General features: G+C 33.6%; 1 protein-coding gene across 2 annotated transcripts in view; it reads left to right on the top strand.

Annotated features, from left to right (window-relative positions):
• raskol (Ras GTPase-activating protein raskol) overlaps window positions 1-22,290 on the top strand; it is a 287,813-nt gene that overhangs the window by 16,062 nt on the left and 249,461 nt on the right. For both annotated transcript variants that reach the window (XM_085947503.1, XM_085947501.1), the window contains exon 2: window positions 3,531-3,625. In XM_085947503.1, the coding sequence (XP_085803629.1) occupies window positions 3,531-3,625 (95 nt within the window). The remainder of the gene's footprint in view (window positions 1-3,530; window positions 3,626-22,290) is intronic.

Here is a 22,290-nt window from a genome sequence, read left to right on the forward strand (position 1 = left end):
CAACCTTTACTCTGTCGAGGCCCATATTCTTATACCGTGTCCACACTGGCAACAAGTTACTGGCAACCTCGTTAGATTTTACGATAAATATGATGATTGTCGTAAAATTTCTCAAGCAATTATAATAATTACCGTAAATTTAATGAGGTTGCCAGCAACTTGTTGCCAGTGTGGACACAGCATTACGATCAGACATGTTAAAAAAATATCATTATATCAAGCGTCCTAAGATACCGCTAATTACCATCACATCAGTAGGTACATAAGCATTTTACCACGTTTTTATCAGCTCGTATTCTTGTTTGTCCGATGGTTGTTTGTCCAGTACAAATCTCGCAATCGATTTTTAACTAACTTCCCGACTAGCTAGACATTTGAAACTTTTAGAATATATCAGAACATGATGCCAATGCATTCTTTTAATACTTTTAGCCATCTTTAAGCATAATTGAATTAATTTTAGGGTTAATTCTGTTTTGTATGGAAAGTTATTTCAGAAAAATCCGTAAAAAGTAAAAGATTATTATTGGTTGCTAAGGGGGTGGTCCTAGCAACTAAATTATTAATATATATTTACGTGCGTTACTATGGAAATCAATATCACAATAAGTTTGAGCATATTGAGCATAATAATTCAACAGAAAATTTAAAAACTTTGTATATAAAAAGTTCTTTTTATCTTGTAATTATTTACATGTAATTTTAAATCAGCATTTGTGGTAGGTACTGTGTCAATGTTAGTCAAAATCAAGTCAACATCGAGTTAATAATGCAGTTTAGTTTATTTAGGGCATTTAGGCCATGTAGGCCATGTTCTATGGCGTGTCAAATATTGTAGATATGTACATGGAAAATAATATTAACTAGATAATAATATAATGGTCGACGATTTGCTTTATCGCATAATATAGAAATGTTGATCAGTTGATCACAAAATGTCTGAATCAAGACATTTTAATTGATAGTTACTGTTGAATGACGATGACATAACTTTAATTAATAAGCTACTGTAGTATGTAAATATAAAACACTCTTCGCTTCCCACAATTAATTCATAAAAATGTCCTCGTCATGAGTTCACTGATGATGCAATAAAATAAAATATGTACCTATTAACAGTGGATACTACTTAAAATGTAATTTTGGTTCGTTTGTATGACGCAAACCTACTTTAGGGCCAGTCACTTCAATTAAAAGTCTGCTTCCTCTTAATTAATGTGCAATTGAAAGTGATTAAACTTTGTGACCCTTTGTCATCTGACGAGTCGTCCCTAAATATGCGATCTTGTTTATGTGTTCTAAAGCTGTCAAATTTAACAATGTTGTCGGTGAAGAAAATGAGGAAAATAGCCGAAGCTACTTATTGGTTATTTCACAGTTTCATTGACAATATAATTACTTCCATCGTAGTTTTACATACCAAAATTCATATAAAACGAAGTTATTCAAGTATACTAATTACGAAAATGATATTCAAATTAAGTTTTTATGCTTTTCTATAATGTTTGGTTTTAGAAATAAATATTAATAATATTCGATTCGATCATATGTATATTGTAAGACGTTTTATAAAGTAGAAAATTATTTTAGAGATAGACAGTTTTATACGCAATGTTATTTCAATGTTCTAACTAATTTCAGCACCACGTATGCTGTATAGTCTAAACTCAAATCGTCAGTAAAATCTTACTTCTAGTTTCGTTCAATAGGTATATTAAATATTTTGTTGTAAATATTTCGTGTAAACTGTAAACCAATGAAAAAAATTATAATAATAAATATTAATCTAAAGTTTTCTTGTCTGTTTTTGATGTATTTTATTGTTTTTCTGTTGGTATTCGATTGTTCACTGTTTTATCGTTGACATGCGATTTTAAAAAAAAGTCAATTAAGAAGGTAACCTATCTACCAAGTTTGTTTTGCATGTCACATGTAAAATAATTCAACACACGAAGGGGGTGACGTTTCTCCATGATTGGACGTCTGAATCTTCAATTAGCACCAATTAAAAAACAGACGACAGTTCTGCTGGTTGTCATTGTAGAGATAAAATTTAATTAGCCAACAACCGCCAGCATTATTGGGAAAAAACAAGTAGACAGCTGTACACCCCATTACTATCTTGAAGTTGTATGTCTGAGCAATCTAAACATGTTTTTCTTTCAGGTGTTGTTTGATCTAGAAGTTTATTAGAAAACTGTTACATAAATATTTACAATATTCGTATGACATGTACAATGCACAGTGGCTTAAGCGATGGTGCCCATAGAACGCGTCGAGCGGGCGAAGTCGGCGTATTAAGTGTTTATTCATAACCATAATCACACGTCTCTCGCCACGCATTACCCTTCACCTATGTAATAAGCGGCCCAAGCAGCACAAAATAATTATTTTCACAGTGTCTCTCATAACAAAGCAATAAAAATATTATATTATTTCGGGCATAAAGCCCATTGACGCAGCGAGTGCGGCGCTCGCGCAAAATTTCTACAAGTGGCGCGTAAATCATCAAAAATACAACGTAATCAAATACGCCAGCGCCCACTAGACTTGACGATGCCTTGCGCCCCGCTTGCCGCGTGAGTCACCGTTTTTCGCTTCTCGGCGATACGATTTAATGAAAATACAAAGAAGTCCATTCATTGAACACGGCTACCAAAATTACGCTGCTCGAGGCGTCGTCGATCGACGGGCGAAAAGCAATTATTTAATAACAGGGAACTCTTTGTTCCGTGTCCTATATTTCGCTGGTTGAATAATGTCGTCGTAAATATTTATTACAAGCCCCGAAATAATATAATATTTTTATTGCTTTGTTATGTGAGACGCTGTAAAAATAATTATTTTGTGCTGCTTGGGCCGCTTATCACATAGGTGAAGGGTAATGCGCGGCGAGAGACGTGTGATTATGGTTATGAATAAACACTTAATACGCCGACTTCGCCCGCTCGACGCGTTCTATGGGCACCATCGCTTATGCCTAACACTAAACAATTATGACACAAACGAAAATAATCGCAATTATTAAGTATAACATTTGCCAATGACTACCGGAACAAAGATTGATAATGATAACGCAAGATAGATGTATCAACAAAAATTCTGTAAGAGATAATTTACAACAAAAATCTATTTATAGTTTTCTTTTCATTATTAACCTCTTCACAATAATAATATGACAAACGCTTGCCTTATTCGTTGTTCTGTAGTGCAAAATGGGTTATCCTTATCAATAACTGTTGGTCAGTTAAGAAAATTAAAGTCGAATGTTACAATAAGTGTCTCTTAACAATGATGAAGATGATATACATTTGACCCTTGGCCTAGGATAACTTGGTGACGTCAAGCTGGACGATTTCCATCTAGGCACCGGTACAGATGAATAGAATTCGTGAAAAATACATTAAATAATTAGATAAAGTCATCAAGAATATGCATTCGATGCCAATTGCCTAGTGGTTGCAGCAACCATCCAACTGTTTTATCTTCAATGCTACCAAAATATTTACCCATCTTTTTTATTTCAACAGATGAATTGGGCCCTGCAGCAGACTGGCAACCGCACTTTTGTGTGCTGCTTCAGGACAGGGGGACCCTGGCAGCATACCGTAGCGAGGACATGGCCGTGAGTAACTGATCCATTTATTATCCATTATTTTGACTCATCAATAATAAAATTGTCAACCTTTTGTGTATCAATATTCTTAGGTTATTTTATCTATTCACAAAATATCTTCGTTCAATATATTCGTTCGTATACAATATTAAACGATTATTTTGTTCATAATGTATTTAACTAATGTAATAAAAAACGCGGCTGATTTTGTTTTAACGTCACTCCAATGTATTCGTATTTTTTATTCAAATAGCTTTTTTAATTCCTAACCAACCTTTGAAGTAGATAATAATACACAATTTGATACCGATATATCTACAATGTATAAAACAATTTTTGTTCTATCCAATTGTATTCACTGTAAAATACAGATAGTGTCTTCAGAAGATTTTCTTTCTTTATTTATTTGTTAACCTTATGTTGAGCGTATGCAATACGAACTCCACTCGGCACCTCCAATGATCCCTGTTGCTCGCCAGCCTTTTTCCATCAAGTATGTCATTGTAGCATCCAGTAACAAAATGAAGATCAAGTTATAGCTATATTCACGTTGCACCTGGCCGAATCAAGCTCAGTGTCACATCGTCACCTTCGTGTTTTAAAAAGTTACACCAGAATCCGCCGCAAGTGTATTATATTGTGTCTAGGTGGTGACTGGCTAATGTCAAGTGGGAATGGACGCCAGGACAATTTGACGCCGCACCGTTGTAGACATGTAAACAGAACGTAGACGATTTTAATCAGTTTCTATCTACTACTTAGTAGTTTTAATTCATTTTACTCTTAACATAATGTTTTTTTTATTGCGGATTGAGAATAACCATGGCTTTATATAAAAATTAAAAACTCTTTTTTCGTTGGAACTTAAACATATGCACGATTAAATCATTATTTACGTGTGCATATTTAAATTCTCATCAACTATTAAATCATAATATAATAATTTAAATATTAAATTAAAAGACCTATAAGTACCTAACGTCTATTTATTTTAGAATTGAGTGGCGTCCAGTTGTCCCGGCGCCAAATCATCTTATACCCTGTCAAGTACCACCTGTCAAGTACCACCCGTCAAATTGCTACCATTGAACCGGTGTTATTTTGGCTCTGACAGCACAACTACTGGAAGTTCCATTCGATCCATAATATTGAGTCAAATATTAGCTCCACAAATTCCCATGCGGTTAGCAAGTAATCTTTGCGAAGTTTCATCCCTCGTAATGTACGAATTATCTATTTACAGTACCTTATATCTCGCTAAGAGCTTGCTGGAGAACGTCATTGTATTTCTAAATAAATATATTGATGTTCTATTTTGTAATACTACACATTCCAAATGATCTTAAAACCCCTTCATTTAGTGTTGTATGTATGTACGTTGGTTGTATGTATGTCATCCTTCATTTAGTGTTGTATGTAACCAATATTGCCACTCTTTATGAATATTTAATTATTGTCTCTGCCACAGGGGTATATACATGAGGTCAACGAGAGCCACATTCTAGATTTTCATATATATAAAGAGCCACACCATACTCACGTCCTCACGTAGTATTAAATACAGAAATTCTAATTTATTGCATTTCCACACAATTCTTAATTGCTATATAAAGTATAAAAATACATACATAGAAAATAAAAAATGAGAAAGAAAACACAAAATAATCTTGGTTCAAAATTTATTTAATAAAAATTAACTATAATAAAAAGTTTATTTATCATTTTTAACTAAATCTCTAAAATTTGGTAAGTATAAAAATTGTTACAGCTGTTTGCAGCTCGTTTGTTGTTGTGAGCTGTGAACGATGTTTTGATTATACACACTTCATAGAGGAGTATAACAGATTCAGAACTACATGTTGTACCGAAAATGGTAAATAATCGGCAAGCAGCTTTCTTTATATTAGGATATTTGAGTTCTGGTACAAGTTTCCAAAATTCATTATGGTACTTGACTTGTGCTGCATTAGTAATGCCTGATCTTCTGTCAATTCTAGTGACTCAAATTCCGCAGCTCCTCATTCAGCAAGTATTAATAATTCAGAAATCGGAAAGCCATTTTAAAAAATATCAAAAATAAATAGGTTTACAAAATTTGAAAATGTAGGTTTCAAACATTTAAAATCTTCAAACCTATGTTTGAAGTCTATTTTAATTATTTTAATTTTATATACCTATATTTTTATCAAGAGATATTGGGAACCGCACTTTACCCAACGAAGAGCCGCATTTGCCCACGTCTGGTCTATGCTATAAATATCTATGTTTTTTCAGTACATACCTACTTTAAAATCACTTATTATATCAGTTATCTAAACATTTATTTTTACATACTTAAGTAAGTACATTTTTTCGCTGGAACTGTATGCTATGAATAATCATAGCAGAAAAGGCCTTTCGAGAGTGTGCCTTCGCGGGAGGTTGAACCATGTCCACTAGATTCGGTAGCTGTGCATTTTGGCATATCGTTGATGAAAATAATAATTTATTATTATTATTATCGTACAGAAGCAGATGCTCACTTTCATTTTACAGCTGTTTTCGATTTAATCTTCGGCCACGAGTTTCTTTCATTGCCTAAAAATTGTAAATATTAAATGCTCTAATTATTATTATAACAATTTTCCTATGAAATAGTACATTTCAACAAGCATGAGAATGCCGGCGAATAATATTTTGTTATACTTCTATCACGAACACATGATATATTATGTGCACAATGCCATGTAGGTATTCTTCAATATATTTATTCCATTAATTCAATACGTACCCAAGATCACACGAAGTGTAAGTTTAAATAAGTTATAGGTATTTATATTACATAGTTAATAAAGCGACAAGTCTACCGAATGAGTTGAACAGACCATATTGTATAAAATTGTAAAATAACTTCTAAATTAATCCTCACGTAAGTGGAATGTATCCAGAGGAATTAAGTACCGATTATTGGCGCTTCGCATAGAAGAAAATAATCAAAATTTATTCCCCTTCTAAAGTGGCAACCTATTTAATAATTATTATTTATTTATTAAATGTACATACGTGAGAGTGTCAGTAAATTCTCTTCTGAATATATCGATAGTTTTCTGTAACAACTTATCCATTCAACCTTTGTGTTAATATTTTTAACCATGAATATAATATCAGAGTCTACTCTTGCTGATGTATTTATAATAATATACTAATATTAGAACACAAAGTTTTATAAATATGTATTATACAAATAAAAAATAACATCGATGAGGATCAACATTACACATTGGATCTTAAAATAATGATCGATGAAAAATGGCCTAATATTCTATATCACAACAAAGTACAAACTGGTTGAGCTTACCGCAAGGATAATATTCGTGGGCTCGAATCATGTTTTATTTTTTTGCCAATCGGTGTGATTATGTGTCTATTTGGTTCCGAGATTCAATAGATTGAGCGAAATACTAATTATCATTCTTCTCTCTTCGGATCGTGATCCATATGATTTGGCCGTCAGACAGCTTTCTCTACGGCTTTGCTCCATCCCTCTCGGTATTCAGTCAATCTAAAAATTGCGGCATTCTTGATTTTGTATGACTATCTGGAAGGACCACTTCCTTATCCTCTACGAACTTCGACTTGACGCAATATTACGACTTTCTGCAGATCGCTATCCTCCTTGCAAGTTTACCTAGGAGGAGAGTCTGTCCCGAATAATATGGAGTTTGCTAAATCGTTGGTTCGTTTGACCACCGACAACCTCTCATCATCCACCTCCAACACCACATTTTAAAAGCATCTAGCCTCTGCCTTTCTCATGCATTTACCGTCAAATTCTCGAAGGCATACCTATAATATACAAATTGAGAAGACAAAAGATCTTACTATACGCAATTTTGTCTTCCAAATTGGTTTCAGTTTCTACATAGCATGTTTGCCATTGCTATTTTGCTCTTTTTGATATCAGTCTCGCATTCACCTTTGGGCATGGACCCGAGATAACAATATATTCCCTGATCATATCTACTTGCACACTGTGTTGCATCTTGATAGATGGATGGCTCCGAAATGGCGATATTCAATACAGAATTATTAATAGTCTGTTCAAAACCGTGTTTGAAATTGCGTTTGAATCCATCCGCGATCGTTTGCTTAGCGCACTATATTTCCCGAATTTGATGAATGGTCGATTGCTGTTTTCTAATTTAAACATAACATGGATATGGAAATTATTGTACACAAAATTTACGATCTTAATGTCAGAATACTTAAAACTTAATTAATATGCATATCTAATTCAATGCACTTGTATTATATTCCTTTCATAGTAAATGCTGTATTATAATTAAGTGAATAATGTCGAAAATAGAAGATAAACCATACACCTGTGAAATAATATTTTGTATTCCTACCTTTTTACTTTTACATTGCAATAAAAACAGCATTGTCAAATTTCGCATATTAAATTTCGCTCAATATTGAAATATAATACGAGTGTGTGATTAACAAACATATTAAATTGTGTCAGTAGCGGTACTTCAAATTCTGCCTTCCCTCCCAAAAAATATAAAAAAACTTTTCTGAACAAATTCATTTTATGTAATATTTTTCGTGTGATTAAACATATAGGTACACTAATAAGATGAAATTGCGAGTTGTTTATACTGTACGGAACAAATTTATAAGAATACTGTTATAAATTTTATTGTAACATAGGTCTTGGAGTTCCATCTGAATCATTGAACCTTCGTACGTGGCAGAGTGTTGTCCCCGATATAGTAGCAATTGTTGGAACATAATCATAAAATAATCACAATTATATTATTAGAAAAATTTTCTGCAAATTGTTCAAGACGAGTAAATATTTTTTTGAACACTATACTATATTATTATGTAGATGTTAATTATTACGTTTCATGTGTTTGGTGGTAATTTGTAATCTTTTTTCGTTTTATTGCAATATCACTCAGAATTTCAATAAAGGGTATCGATGGACATTTCCACGGCTATTGACCCCCACCCTTCGCGCAACGTGGTTCCACCACTGTATTCTAGATTGCTCGGTAGATAGTATCAGTATGAATAGTATTTTATTAAACAATATTGTTACAAATGTCATGCAATTACTTGATTCTACTACGTAATTCATATATTTAAACTTGTGTTGTGTTCTTTCATGCTGCTTATAAAGGAGCTTCCATGGCTGTTTGGATGGCAAAGGGTAAGTCATTTTGATGCTTTCCAAAGTTTTATGTGTTTTATTTTCATAAAGTAATCAACTAGCCATGCTGCTATAATTAGTTAAAAATTAGTAATTAACGATTTTATCTTATTAAATACTTAAGTTGATTCATTTATTAAACGATTAATCAGGTACATACAACATACATAACTTTTATCAGTATGGCTTCTGAAACAACAGTCTCTCCTATATTGGCTATATGCACAATATATACCTAGTTTCGATACTGGATATAGATTTATTGTACTTGCGAATATGTTCACATGGACAAGAATCGGAGGAGAGTCCCCTAATTAGCTAATGTTACACAAAAACATTCTACTCTATCGATTTAATGATGTCAACGATTACAACCCTCTACAATATTATGGGAATATAGCTAGTTCTTAAAATTATACAGTACATCTCATCCATATCCCTTGTTCATTTATTTCAAAACATCCCTTGCTATAATATTTTACAATATAACATAATAATGTGGGAATTTGGCTAGTCATAAATTTACTTATTGATTCATGTCTTATATCCAATGACATATTAATTATATGACAAATATGTCATTGCTTATATCTAAGAATATTTTATAACAGTACTAACTGACAGGACTAACTAGACCTAGAGCGTCAAAGTTGTTCGACATGTAGGTGTCATGTTAAGTAGACATGAAATATCTACTAATAGGTATAAAATAATAATGGATACTAAATAATAGACCTAAAACAAAGTTGTCGACTTTCATTTTAAAAGAATTTTTTGGGGAAAGAGCTTATTCTAAGCTACTAAGTACTGTTCCTAATTTAAAAAAATCCCTTACACGCCATCAATAATTATTATCACATTTTTGTTGGTTTTTTATGGCTAGTCACTTATGCGTAAATTAGTATAGTGTACAGCCTATCTAATATTATGTATATGCAAAATCCTGTCTCCTTGAATTGTCATTGAAAAGTAGGTAGTATGAGAATATGGGTGGGGTATCAAATTACCCAGTTGTGAAACGTATACCCATATTAGATGGGTTGCATGTACAAGTGGCAGACTTACCAACTAGGTATATTGTTACAAAAATTTGCCCTACAGAGACTTTAAAGGTTGCTTACTATCTTCCTTATTAAATTTATGATAATCGTGAGGAGGGGTTTTTATAAATCTTCTGATGACATCACGCGGCTGAAACAGCGACGAGACGGGAGCGCCGCGGGCTATGACCTCATGATGGAATGGAAACTGCAGTACGTGTGCCGTCTGGAATCCGAGCCCTGCCATGTTATGTTTTATAACAAATTTGCATCATTTCCAAGGAATAAACATACCTACCAGCAAGATTATTATTTATACTGCACAGAGTACGTGGTAACTATGGTTGCCAGCATTTTTTTTTAGAAAATTCCGTGACATTTTTCCTAAATTTCGGTTATAATGAAAATCGATGAAGTTCTTCCAGTAAAAAAAATCCGCGATATATAACGGATTGTATCCAGATTAAAAATCAAGAGCTTTCTTTAAGTTCTTTCAAACAAAAATAACTAGGATATTTAAGGGATTGGATCTAGGGTCCAGAGCTTTTTTTGTTCAGCTTTTCCGGCCGACCTTTTACGAGAGGGTTTATTTTTTTCTCGTGATAAGAATTTCAGTTTATTAGTTGGTTATATATTTATTTTGTATCTATGTTCCTGGACCAGGGTTTCAATTCCGAGATGATTCCAGCCAAACCGGGACAGTTGGCATCCTTAGCGGGAGCATAATAATTATACAAACATTCATAATGCAATTATTGCATTATGAATGTTTTGGATCAGAATGTATGAAATACATACAATATTTTTCAATAAATATCTAGCTAGTTCGAGATGTGATCCCTTGAGTCCGATGCATAAATTGTCACGAATCGTTATTAGCTATTTAACCGTGTAAGACTGTTCATCGAAAGGCGAAAATATGTCAATAAAACATTTTCACGTTAGGCTAGTGACGTTTGCAATTTGCATCCCGCCTGGTAATCTGAACAAGCTGAAGCCTCACTTTTAACTATAAATTAAATAATAAGTTTTCAATGTCGTTTACTTGTTTCCGACAAAAGAGAATTATATCGAGTATCGATTCAATACTCAAATACGTAACAATAGAAATAATAAAAATACATTTTATTATTTTATTTTGAATTATCATTATGACATCTATAACATAAACAAATGAACCATTTTTAAATGTACATTGAAAATTGTATTGCCATATTAATAAAAAAATATACCTAGATGTAAAAACTAAATTTTACTAGGTATACTGGATAATGCATTAATTGACTATAATTTTGTTTAAATTTTATTTTGATTTGTAATTATTTAATTTATATTATGCCATTTGCATATTTTTACCATTGTAGAAAATTTAAAAACATTTCATTTCAAACAATCAAAATTTATTTTCCACGCGATTTGACGTCACGAATTAAGAATTTAGTAACTGTAACTATATTTTGTTCTATACATTTTATATTGACGTTAATTTCATTTAATCTTTAATGTCACATTCTGTGCATTGATATCGCCTTTTTATGACGGCACCTCTCTGGATTCATTACCAGACAGTTCTCATTCCTAAAGTCAATTCGCCACGCATTTCGGATTTACGATACACCACATGCACAAAATTCACTGCCCCCATTTGAACATTGTTTTCCATATTCAATATCTACCTTACTGACATGAGGATAAAACGTGCTGCTCTCAACTCAATACTCTTCTCCTGTATACGCGTTATACATAAGAGAAAAATACTATTTAGACGTGTTCTAAATACTCAAAAACTCTTTCCCGCACTCGCATTATGCAAATGAAATATTATAAACCATTGTAATTTCTATTGTGTTATTTAATCAGTTTTGCCAAAAAATGTTCTTCCTGTAGCAACATCACCAAAAACATTCCACCCTTTCTCTCCCGTGATTCTACACTTATTCATCCGGAGCCAAAAGGGCGATTCGTTAGTATGTAGGATACAATTAATAATGAATAATGATACTACGATCAGCTGTTATAATATATAACTTTTAGTATGTCATAAAATAACAATAAGGCAATAACAGTTCACACCGGCTTGAGCGAAGGGCTTGTTAAAACATTTGCTCAAATTTCGAACCGGTTGCTACTGGTTTCCAACATTTTTCGTGATACAACCTTCTTTTATAGTTGGCATGCAACCTATGACCTGTGGTATTTTTAATAAATTTAAAAAAATAATCATTAAATAAAACTTTACACGTCGTTTTATCTTTGCATGTGAATTAGCAATCATCACAATATTTTCTTTAATGTTAAAATGTTATTGTGTTAATGTGGCTTATCAATGGTGGGGATACAAAGTTTTTGATAATTCTACAATATTTAAGCGTTTTGGGCTATGCACACATCCTCAGATTAAAAAGAAGATAATTTGAAGGAAAAGATACTCATATTATTTGAAATTGTCCATCAACGATAAAATAGGGTAAAAAAAAACCCACTGCTTAACGGCCCACGTTCTCGTCGTAGGTCAAAATTGAGTTTTTATTGTATTTTCAAACCATGATCGTGGACACTCCTTAAACGTTGTAGATAATCTATTTATATAATTTTGAAGCCTTATTATCCTTTATAGTTATTTTAAACATTTGATGACTGCATAAAGTATTTTTGTTACATAAAATAGTATTCCTTTAAACCTCTCGCTCTAATGTTTTAGAATATAGTCATATTTCGGTACATAACTGTGCAGTGGTGTTAAGATTTTTTACATTTATTAATTTTTAAACGCATTTATAAAACCATCAGTATAATTTATTACGAGATAATTTTTGTAAAATATTCACGATAAAAAATTATATTGATAATCTCTGTGATCCCAAATTTGACAAGAATTAGGCATTTTATTATTCAAAAAATTGGCAAGATTAACACATTTGAAGATGGTTCTAAAGATATTTATTATAAGCTATGTCTTTGACCATTCAAGTGTGATAAACATCTTATGAATAATGATTGCTTTATAATAATTATTGACCTAAGAATAAGGTAGTGTTTTTTTGAAATACGCCATTTCTTTTGGCATTCCCCAGTGATTAAGCTACAACATACGGCCGTAGCCATAAATTGACAAACTATAATTGAAGTAGGGAGTAAAATGATATTGACGCGCGTGTTTGAACATAGAGTTCCACACAGAGACCTAAATAATGTTCCGTTTAGAGTTTAGACCAAACATTACGTTCGTTATCGTGACCTATCGGCTGGAAACCCGTCTCTTACGCACTAGGCAGGCACTGGTGAATAAGTGAGTCTTACTAAATAATTAGGTTGTACTAATATTTTTATTCAGTATCTATTGGACTCGTATATGTATGTACAATCAACAATATACGACATTGTGAACACGTAATGATTGATAGTATGGAATTAGGCATGCAAAATTATTCGACTTCTTTAATAACCGGATAGTTCGGTGTTTCGAGATATATTACCCCTTCAATCGGTTTACAATATTATTTATTTGTTTTTTCAGCACAATATACTGGCATAACCGTAATTGAGCAATGTATTAACAACAAATCGTGTATTACCTGGCAAGATACTTACAAACAATACAAGTAAACAGATGAAAAAGAAAATGCTTAAGCAGTTGATTGCGATAATGGTTTTTTTTTACCTAATATTTTTTACCACATTTTCATAAAATAATCCGTTTTTTATTAAGTAGCTAAGTATATCAATATTATAATTTAGTAACTTAATTTTTGTCCTAAACGACCAGCAAAATATGCCAGGTAATCGATTGACAGAAAAATAAAACCGATGCGCTGCTTAACTGGTTACCCGATAATCGGATTGCCATATCTACACGGTATAACCGAGAGCAATTGGAGCCCAGTGCATTGTTTTATCTTCAATCATTGTGATGATATTGATTCAGCTGCTCGAAGACTAATATAAGAATTTGACCTCATGATCTTTGATAAACCTATTCCATCTCCTTATTAAACCAATTGAATATGTTCGAACCAATTGAATGTGACAAACTATTATATTTTGTTATGGAATTATTTCCTCTTGGTCAAAATTACGCTCAGTTGCAAGATTCTAGATATATTACGTGTAGATATTGTTAATAATTAAAATAGTTATTTTACCTTCATAACTCATATGAAATAGATTTTTTTAATCTATTAGGTTAGTACTTGCAGAAAAACTTTGTGTACATGTGTGTGTTATAATCAGAGCTATCGGTGTAACTTCAACCAAACCCGTCGTTCCAAATTTTTGGATACCTACCCAAACCGGAAACGGAACCCCTTAAAAATTACGGTTCCATTTCACTATTATTTGTTGTCATATTCACTCATGTAGGAGTCAGTTATTCAAGAAAACACTAATTAATAATATGCTATATTATATTCCAACGTATTTTTACTAATGTGGCTGAAAACGTACAAATTATAGTGTCCATATCAGTGGCAAAGGGTAGAGGTAGGCTTTTAAGATTCAACTTAAATAGTGCACGTTAAACTTCGTCAGTCATACTAATTTGTTTTCAACTAATAATACAATTTGCAGTGGTGCTGGTAAGTTTTTATAATTCAATTAAACCCTGCCTAACCAATCTATGCTAGTTTAGGTATGCTATGGGCAATCCGATAAAAATAATGCACACTTTTTTAGTCTTACTTAGTTGTTTTCGTTGAATTAAGAATACATAATATTACAGATGGTATTAGTTAGTTTTTTTTTTAAATTCAAGCCCTGGCTAAACCAAACCACACCTAATCAATAAAAAAATATTCTACAGATTGTAGTCTTAGTTCAATGAAAACAAATACGTTTGAAGACAAAGTTTATTGTTCACTATTTATGTCGAATCTTATCAGCTTACCTCCACCCTTCGCCACTGGTCCATATGCTCCACCGTGTACATAGGCACATACTTATTGAGTTTTTATTTGAAATAAAATAACCACAAATAACTATATTATTGTAATATATTATATAGGTTTTTAAAGAACCGCAACCAAAGCCTGGAAACGGGGTTTCGGTTTTTGATTTGATGTAACCAAACCTCACTAGATTTTTCCGGAACCGAATCTTTGGGGATTCCAACAGCTCTGGTTCTAATCCGATAGCTGAATTAAATTGATATGGATTAACGCATATTCTAGGAACGGACTTGAAAGTAGGTTATTGTCACCGACAGGTTTTTCCGCCCCTGTGGGGGGCGCTCCCATAAGGAGTAGTGCCACCCAGCCGCTCGGTCTGACCCTGGTAGTCAATGCGCCACCGATGAAATGATGAGGACCCTTGGCAAAGCTGAACAAAATATGTCACATGTTAAGTCCCGCAGTTTGCTCTGACAGGCCCCACGGCTTCTCAGAGTGAACTGTGGATGGTTAAGTCGGTCGCCACTGACCATGTAAATATAGGTAATAGGTAATATAGTATAAGGTTGAATTTTGTTTGTCGAATATAATAGGGTAAAGGGTAATTAAATTAAATATGATTTGTTTGTAATGTTAATGTATAGTGTAAATTGTAATATAATATTCATATATAATGTAAGGGATTAAAAGGTAATAAAGGGGGACTTATGGATGGGCGTTGAGGGTATGTAATATAATATAGTTAAGATGTACGTAGTGATAAGGGCATATAGATCGATGTCGCTACGCGCCGCACGTACACGGCACGGTAATTGTTAACATATGCTCATAGGCCTGTTGCGAAGGCTCCCATTTGCACGTATGTGCAATCACAAAGCATAGCAACACCTAGGCAATCATCGATCCGATTATAATCACGATCCCGCGTAATTAATTTACATATCAATTCCGTTCATTAATATCCGCGGTCATTCCGCGCGCGGCGTTTCCGAATCGGTATTCTGGCAGCTTTCCTGCTCTCACATACGACGGCGTCTCTGTCGTATGTGTAGAAACCGATTTCGCGATACAAATTTGCTCGCTTTGCAGTGACAGAGCCCCTCTCGCTCGCGTGTATGACGGCATCACGCTCACGCGCGACGGGAGAATCGGATCAATGATTTTGGTCGATCAAGGAGACCACGTACTGGAATAAAGTGCGGGAAATCTTTGATCGGCTAGGTATGAGTATGTACTAAGCAATTATTACTGCCTATATGTTTGGTTGACGGAATGACATCCGTCAACTAGTCGTAAGTATGTGCCCGTGGCGACACCGAGCTATATTAGTTGTTAACGTGAGAAAGATTGCGCGACCAATACGTTTATATATTAGGATCGAGTAACTTCCCCGCGTGATATTGTTTCATATTAAGCTTTTATTTTTTAGTTAAATTACCAATCTACCGAGTTCATATTCTTAGACCAACGTCAAGTAGGTATTCAGGCCGTCGGGGCGCCTCAAAGTTGAGCCCCCCAACGGTAGTTGGCCGAAGGACTGGTATGCGCTGTCGAAGGCCTGGTGCCGCAAATATGCCAAGTTAACCACTGGCATATGACGCCTTATCATCCAGGCTAACTTTGTAGTACTCTTGTTTTTGGGTGAGAGGTACCTTCGCGCCGCTAGGGCCCGTAAAGCCGGCCGCCGCGGGAACGCCCCTCCCTCAGCCATGAAGAGCGCCACCACGCGGGGGGTGTGCTGTATCGATAGGTAATTCAACCACGAATCCGTCGATGCCTCGCACGCCTTCGTAGGTGCGTTTTTCGTGGGGCTGGCCCAGAAACACTGCGGTACTGCTTCATCAATTACACGATCTCAGTACTCCTAGGTACTCGAAGGACGTACGTGACGAGTGAGCGACGCCGCCCGCCGACGAGCGTCGACTCGCGCCCATAATTTTTCTTAGTCGGCCCTTACGTAGATGTCGCGGGTAATTAGTCATTGTACAATTTCCGCCACTCTCGTAAGGAAACCGTTAATTAATTTTGTCACCCGAAAAACGTTGAGCTAAGGGATGAAATCGGCCAGATTTGCTTATAAACCCCCTATTTTTAATTTCATCAGTCAGTCTTCGCTCACATTCACGACCCTGAACCTGCGAAGGTCAGCGGCGGAATTTTGTTCACACTTTTCATATACAAGTCGCCAGGACTTGTGAGGAGGTACTCGCCTAGGTCCGATACCTACTGGCAGATACCTACCTCCATACCTACTGTCACTTTGACAGATAGTGGTGAAGTGTCAACCAGCGACTTAGTCGTTTTATTCGCGAGTTTATCGTTCATTACCGGAACCGGTCCCCAACCTTTTGTCGCGGTGCCCCGTGTTCGCGCAATCTCGATTACAGATAAAGATAAATTAATTCTTAAATAATTGAGTAATAAATGTGCTAGTTTGTACAATTAATATTATATAATAAATAAGACTTTTCTTTTCTTTTAATAATTTTTGTGGTTTCGGACTTATATAATTTGAACTTTGAACCTTTGGTGATCGTGAGACCTAATAAAATTGTTTAATATAGTGTAAAGTTCTTTTACTGGACTAGACATAGTGCCTACCTGTTCTTCCTACAATTTGAATGTACCTCCACTCCAGGCCCGGAGCTAGCCGAGGATTCGGAGGCCTACATTATGTATACACAGATGAGGTCGTTAGTAAGTATATATTTATTTTATTTCAAATAAGATAAGATCAAGTTTGGGATTTATTTTTCTGATGATGAGTAAACTGTCAATGTCTACATCCGAAATCTCTATGTTTAGTTAGTTTTTCACCATCATGAATCTATTTTATTTTATGTCAATGATTGCTGATATTGCGAGTTGAAGAAGAAGCATCAAATATACATCAGCTTTTTACTTCATTATGTGTTACATCAGTCGAAAACGGAAGTCGGTTTCACAGTTAACACCTAAGTGCATAATATATTCAAATTTGTCAGTACATACTACGTGGATACTCTTGAGTAACTAATAATAATAATATATCCTGCGTATAGACGTGGAATCGAACCTGTGATCCAGTTGATAAGGAAGTGTCGACTTAACATCTCGCCCACGCGTTACAAGTCTATTCAAATAATAACATTATTCCACGACTTCCAACAGTGGCTGGTCGAAGCGTTTTATAATGAGAGGGTTGCCAACGTTTTAATTTTTGTTTTGAATGTAATGATAGTAAGTATGTTAATTTAAAATTTTACACTGAACATTGTGTGTATTATTATATTGTGTGTGTTTTTTTAATTACTGTTTATCACACTTTCCCATTCTCTTATAATTTAAGGAAGCTACGTGAAGTCGAGCCATCAATTTGATTGTGTCCAGTTAAAACGTAAAGTACTAATCTAAATATAATAAAATCTATAACACTTGATATTTAAATGAATATACAAGTTACAAAATTGGGTCCTTTCTTTATCGATCACCCGTCTTTCTTTTAATTGTGGAAATTACATAAGAATACTGTTCTTGTCTGTGGGGGATACTATGTCATAAAACTCTATGCGGTGGTATAGCACTGAAAATGTCTTTTATTAGTTAGTAGTCTGACATTTTTTACATCACAAGTAAGTATCCTATTCTACTAACGTGTCTGCAGTTGTCCGCCAAAATGTTAATATAACAATACAATAAATATGTGGTATGTCGTTAAAAATGAAGTATAGTTACATAGATTATAATAATGGTGATTATTGCAGAATTATTTCGGCAGATCTTTTTATTTACATATTCTACAAAACGTGTATAGTTTATTATTGAGATGTTGAATGCCAGTGTGTACCTATCATGTATATAAGTGTTTCGAACAAACTGAAATTTTATTTGCCTACTTTTAGTACAGCTAACATAATTAATATAAAGATATTCAAGTTAAATTTGTGACGTTACCGGCTCAGGGAGTCCATGGTGCATCTTAGCACTGTCAACACGCATACTTACAAGTGATACAAAGTTGTCATGCATTGTAACTCATACTTTGATAAATAAACACCTTATATAAGTAATATAATCAACCCAAATAAAAAAATCTCAAATAACAATGCCACATGTTTATCCGAAGAGCGAATCGAGAACCGAAGCTGGGTCATGTAAGTCAAAGAGTCTCCAAATGAGCCATTTTAAATTTCGAAGTGATAAAAAATCCATTTCGTAATATTTTCCACGTTTTTCAATGTACGTCACTGGAAAACAGTAGAGTTTTTACTAGCCTAGGTACATTATATTGTAATGTGTACATATCTACATGCATTAGTGATTGTCACACGTGTGGACCAGAATAAATTAGAGGGTGTGCATAATAAATATTTACATAACAGTCTATTTCATATCGTAGAGTCGCTCAATAACTCTATTATTAATTTAATATGTTTAAAATCAAAAGTAAACATAGCACATAATAATGTATGGCTTCTCTGATCTGAAAAATACAGTCTGTTTTACAAAATATTATATATTAATATATTATTAATTATATTAATAATAAAAAATGATTAAAAAAACATTATTCCCAACTTTATAAATGAATGACTAATTTAGGGACTGTAAAGTATTGTAGTATAAGTCACGTATATGTAAAAAAAATAATATAGGAGCAGTTTTCACATTACTTCATAGAAAATTATTCCGGAAAAACGATTCAACCGTGTAATACCTTTGTAAGTGTTTAATGGTGTAATATTTTCATCCAGAACACAACACAAGTACATATACGTAAATCATTTTTTTTGCATATGAATAAATGCATCATATTCTGTTGAAAACAGTTATATAGATGTTATCATCACATATTTAATACTGAAGCCGGTTTCCTCTCGTGTACTTGGATCCATTTAATTCTCAGCCCCTTGATATTATTTTAAATGAAACTAACTAACTTGTACCTACCTTGTGATTATTAAATATTAGATATTTTCAAAATGGTTGAAACATTTCATAAAAAATCAGTAATTTATCACCTGGGTGATAAACATCTCACCTACACGAATATCGTTTATCCGTAAGTCATGACATTCCTAGCTGTATTTTGAAATTTGAATGGATACTTGGTTTGAAAGGCACACTTTTAAATTGAGTGTTGCGGCAACCGAAAATAATTTTCCCTTCCCAACGAAAATTTAAACAATGTTTATTTGTTTCACCACACAAACAGTCGTCATGGTAACAGCAACGACAACAAACAGCAGGATCCGGATTTGACTACCGCCACAGACAATATACATTAATTCGTTCATTGCATACTTGACAAATAACTATTGTTCTCTTTTTAAATTCCATAATTAAAACTAATAAATTTCCAATAAACACAATAGGTTTCTTATATTTCTCAATAGATGACAATAATTTCTAAAACTTCGCTTGTTTTTTACAATGACCGGGGAAATGGTTCTAAAACTGCGCTTAGAATGCTTAGGTGTATTGTATGTATGTATTTTAAAATATATGAAAACGTATAATATATATTGGGATAAATTAATGTAGTTTATGTATATTTACTAGTATACTTAGCAGGTGCTGAAAATCCTTACAGGATATTAGGGTCCCAAATGATTTTTTTTGACAACATATCTACACAATTTAAAAACATATATGATTTTATTATATATATACTACTGTCGTTTTATTCAACAAATCACACATTATTTAATGAACTTTTTAAATATCTACTAGACTCTATTGACATTGTTGAGCAATGGTATTGCGTATATGGATTTAATTCATGGCAATATAGAAAGACTATTCCCCAGATCAATTATTTAACATCTCAGGTTCCGAAACCTTTGTGAAATGGGAGGACTAAACAAAGAATACAATTTCTTCTCTTTCGAGACTCAATATCCTTGACTTGGCAGTGAAAGAAGTATTCAATCATCCATGCGACCGAAGATTTCTCAGACGTCAGGAAGGACAAAATAGTTATTTCTATCACTATAATTGAATTAGCTTTTATGTTTTTGGTAATATGATAATATTGTGATATTATTGATGAGCTTTTTAAAAACTATTTTAGTGACAGACAGTTTGAGTAACTCTGGTAAAACTATTGCTTTTTTTCCACCATTGTGATGTTACTGTAATATATCCATTATTATGGTTCATTTCTCATTTACTTCTAGTCTCTCATTTTCCTTCTTTTGTATCGAACTGAAAGCGATGTCAGCTTTCGCATTTCTGACAGGCATCATCAGTTCAGTTCAGCTCACTTGGGGCATAATGATGTCAAATTATTGCATAACTTGGTGTGGGCTAAAATTTACAAGTTAGTGTTTTTAGTTTGAACTAATGTGGGTGTTGCGCTGATGCTCCGACGGTGATATTAGAATATTAGTCAGTATAATACTTACTGGGTGGTTATAAAAAATATTCATCTAACCGAGTTACGCGCGCGCTTTTAGTGGAGGTTTTGTCCCATATTATGTTGATATTTGCGATATATTATATAGTTCGGCGCCTGCTTAATTATACTAAACTAGACAATCAATCACTACAACAAAATTAAAGGCATTTTTACCGTGTTCGATCCTAAAAAGATTATAATAAGGGTTTCCACTAAGTGGAGGTTGTATTGGCAGATTTTTGTTTCTTCGAGAACAGAATGTTAGCCACTTGCTCAACCTATTCGATCGATTCTGTGGGTTCAAATCATGGCCCCATATGGGGGGGGGGGCTGACTGAGCTCTAATCTAGGGGCCCAGGTTCAGGGGGGCGGCATGGCAGTTCGACCAAATAAATAAGATAAGCACACTAAATTTGTTATAATATGTTAATAAAGACATTAAGATTTTAAAACATGTAATTACGTGATACAATTTTTTATATTGTGTGTCGATACTCGATAACTATTCATAATTCAAATAAGTAGATGTATTCAGCATCACAAAAAATCACTAAAAATACACTTAACTTTACCTCGAACACTATTTGGAAAACACTAATCTAGGGCATCACATTGCCGTTAACCTTAGTGATAGGTAGAGAAGCCCGCTAAAGATCCTAACCTGGGGTCCCGATTCAGTATGTGGGAGCCATGGTCCAAATACACATTAAAAAACAACAAAAAATGTTATTTTTGTCATATGCAGAAACCACGATAATAATTGCTAATTTATATCAGTGCGTACTTGCTATAAATTTATTTTTCAACGAAAACCTTCTTAACTCCTGTGACCATCCGTCCGATGACCGTCCATTATTTTATAGGACAGTCCTTATTTGAACGCGATGTCATTTAAATTTTATTTATTTTGACAAACACACCTATAGTGGGTAAACTACTAATCTAAAATCGGAGGGATTTTTTTAATAAAGGCTAAAAATCGCAGAGGAAAAAAATCGTATCGTATCCACAATTAACATCAACAATATATGGTCAGATTCATTTGTAGTCTTCAAATACATGCTTTAATAGTTATTTACCACAGCCATTCTGTGAATATTTAGATGAACAATCACAGTTTACAATTCAATTTTTTATTTACAATACAATGCTGCCAATTCAGAAATTATTTTTTT

This window comes from Rhyacophila brunnea, unplaced genomic scaffold (genome assembly GCF_057557595.1).
Source record: "Rhyacophila brunnea isolate RB1 unplaced genomic scaffold, BYU_Rbru_1.0 scaffold_2, whole genome shotgun sequence".
Lineage (NCBI taxonomy): Eukaryota > Metazoa > Arthropoda > Insecta > Trichoptera > Rhyacophilidae > Rhyacophila > Rhyacophila brunnea.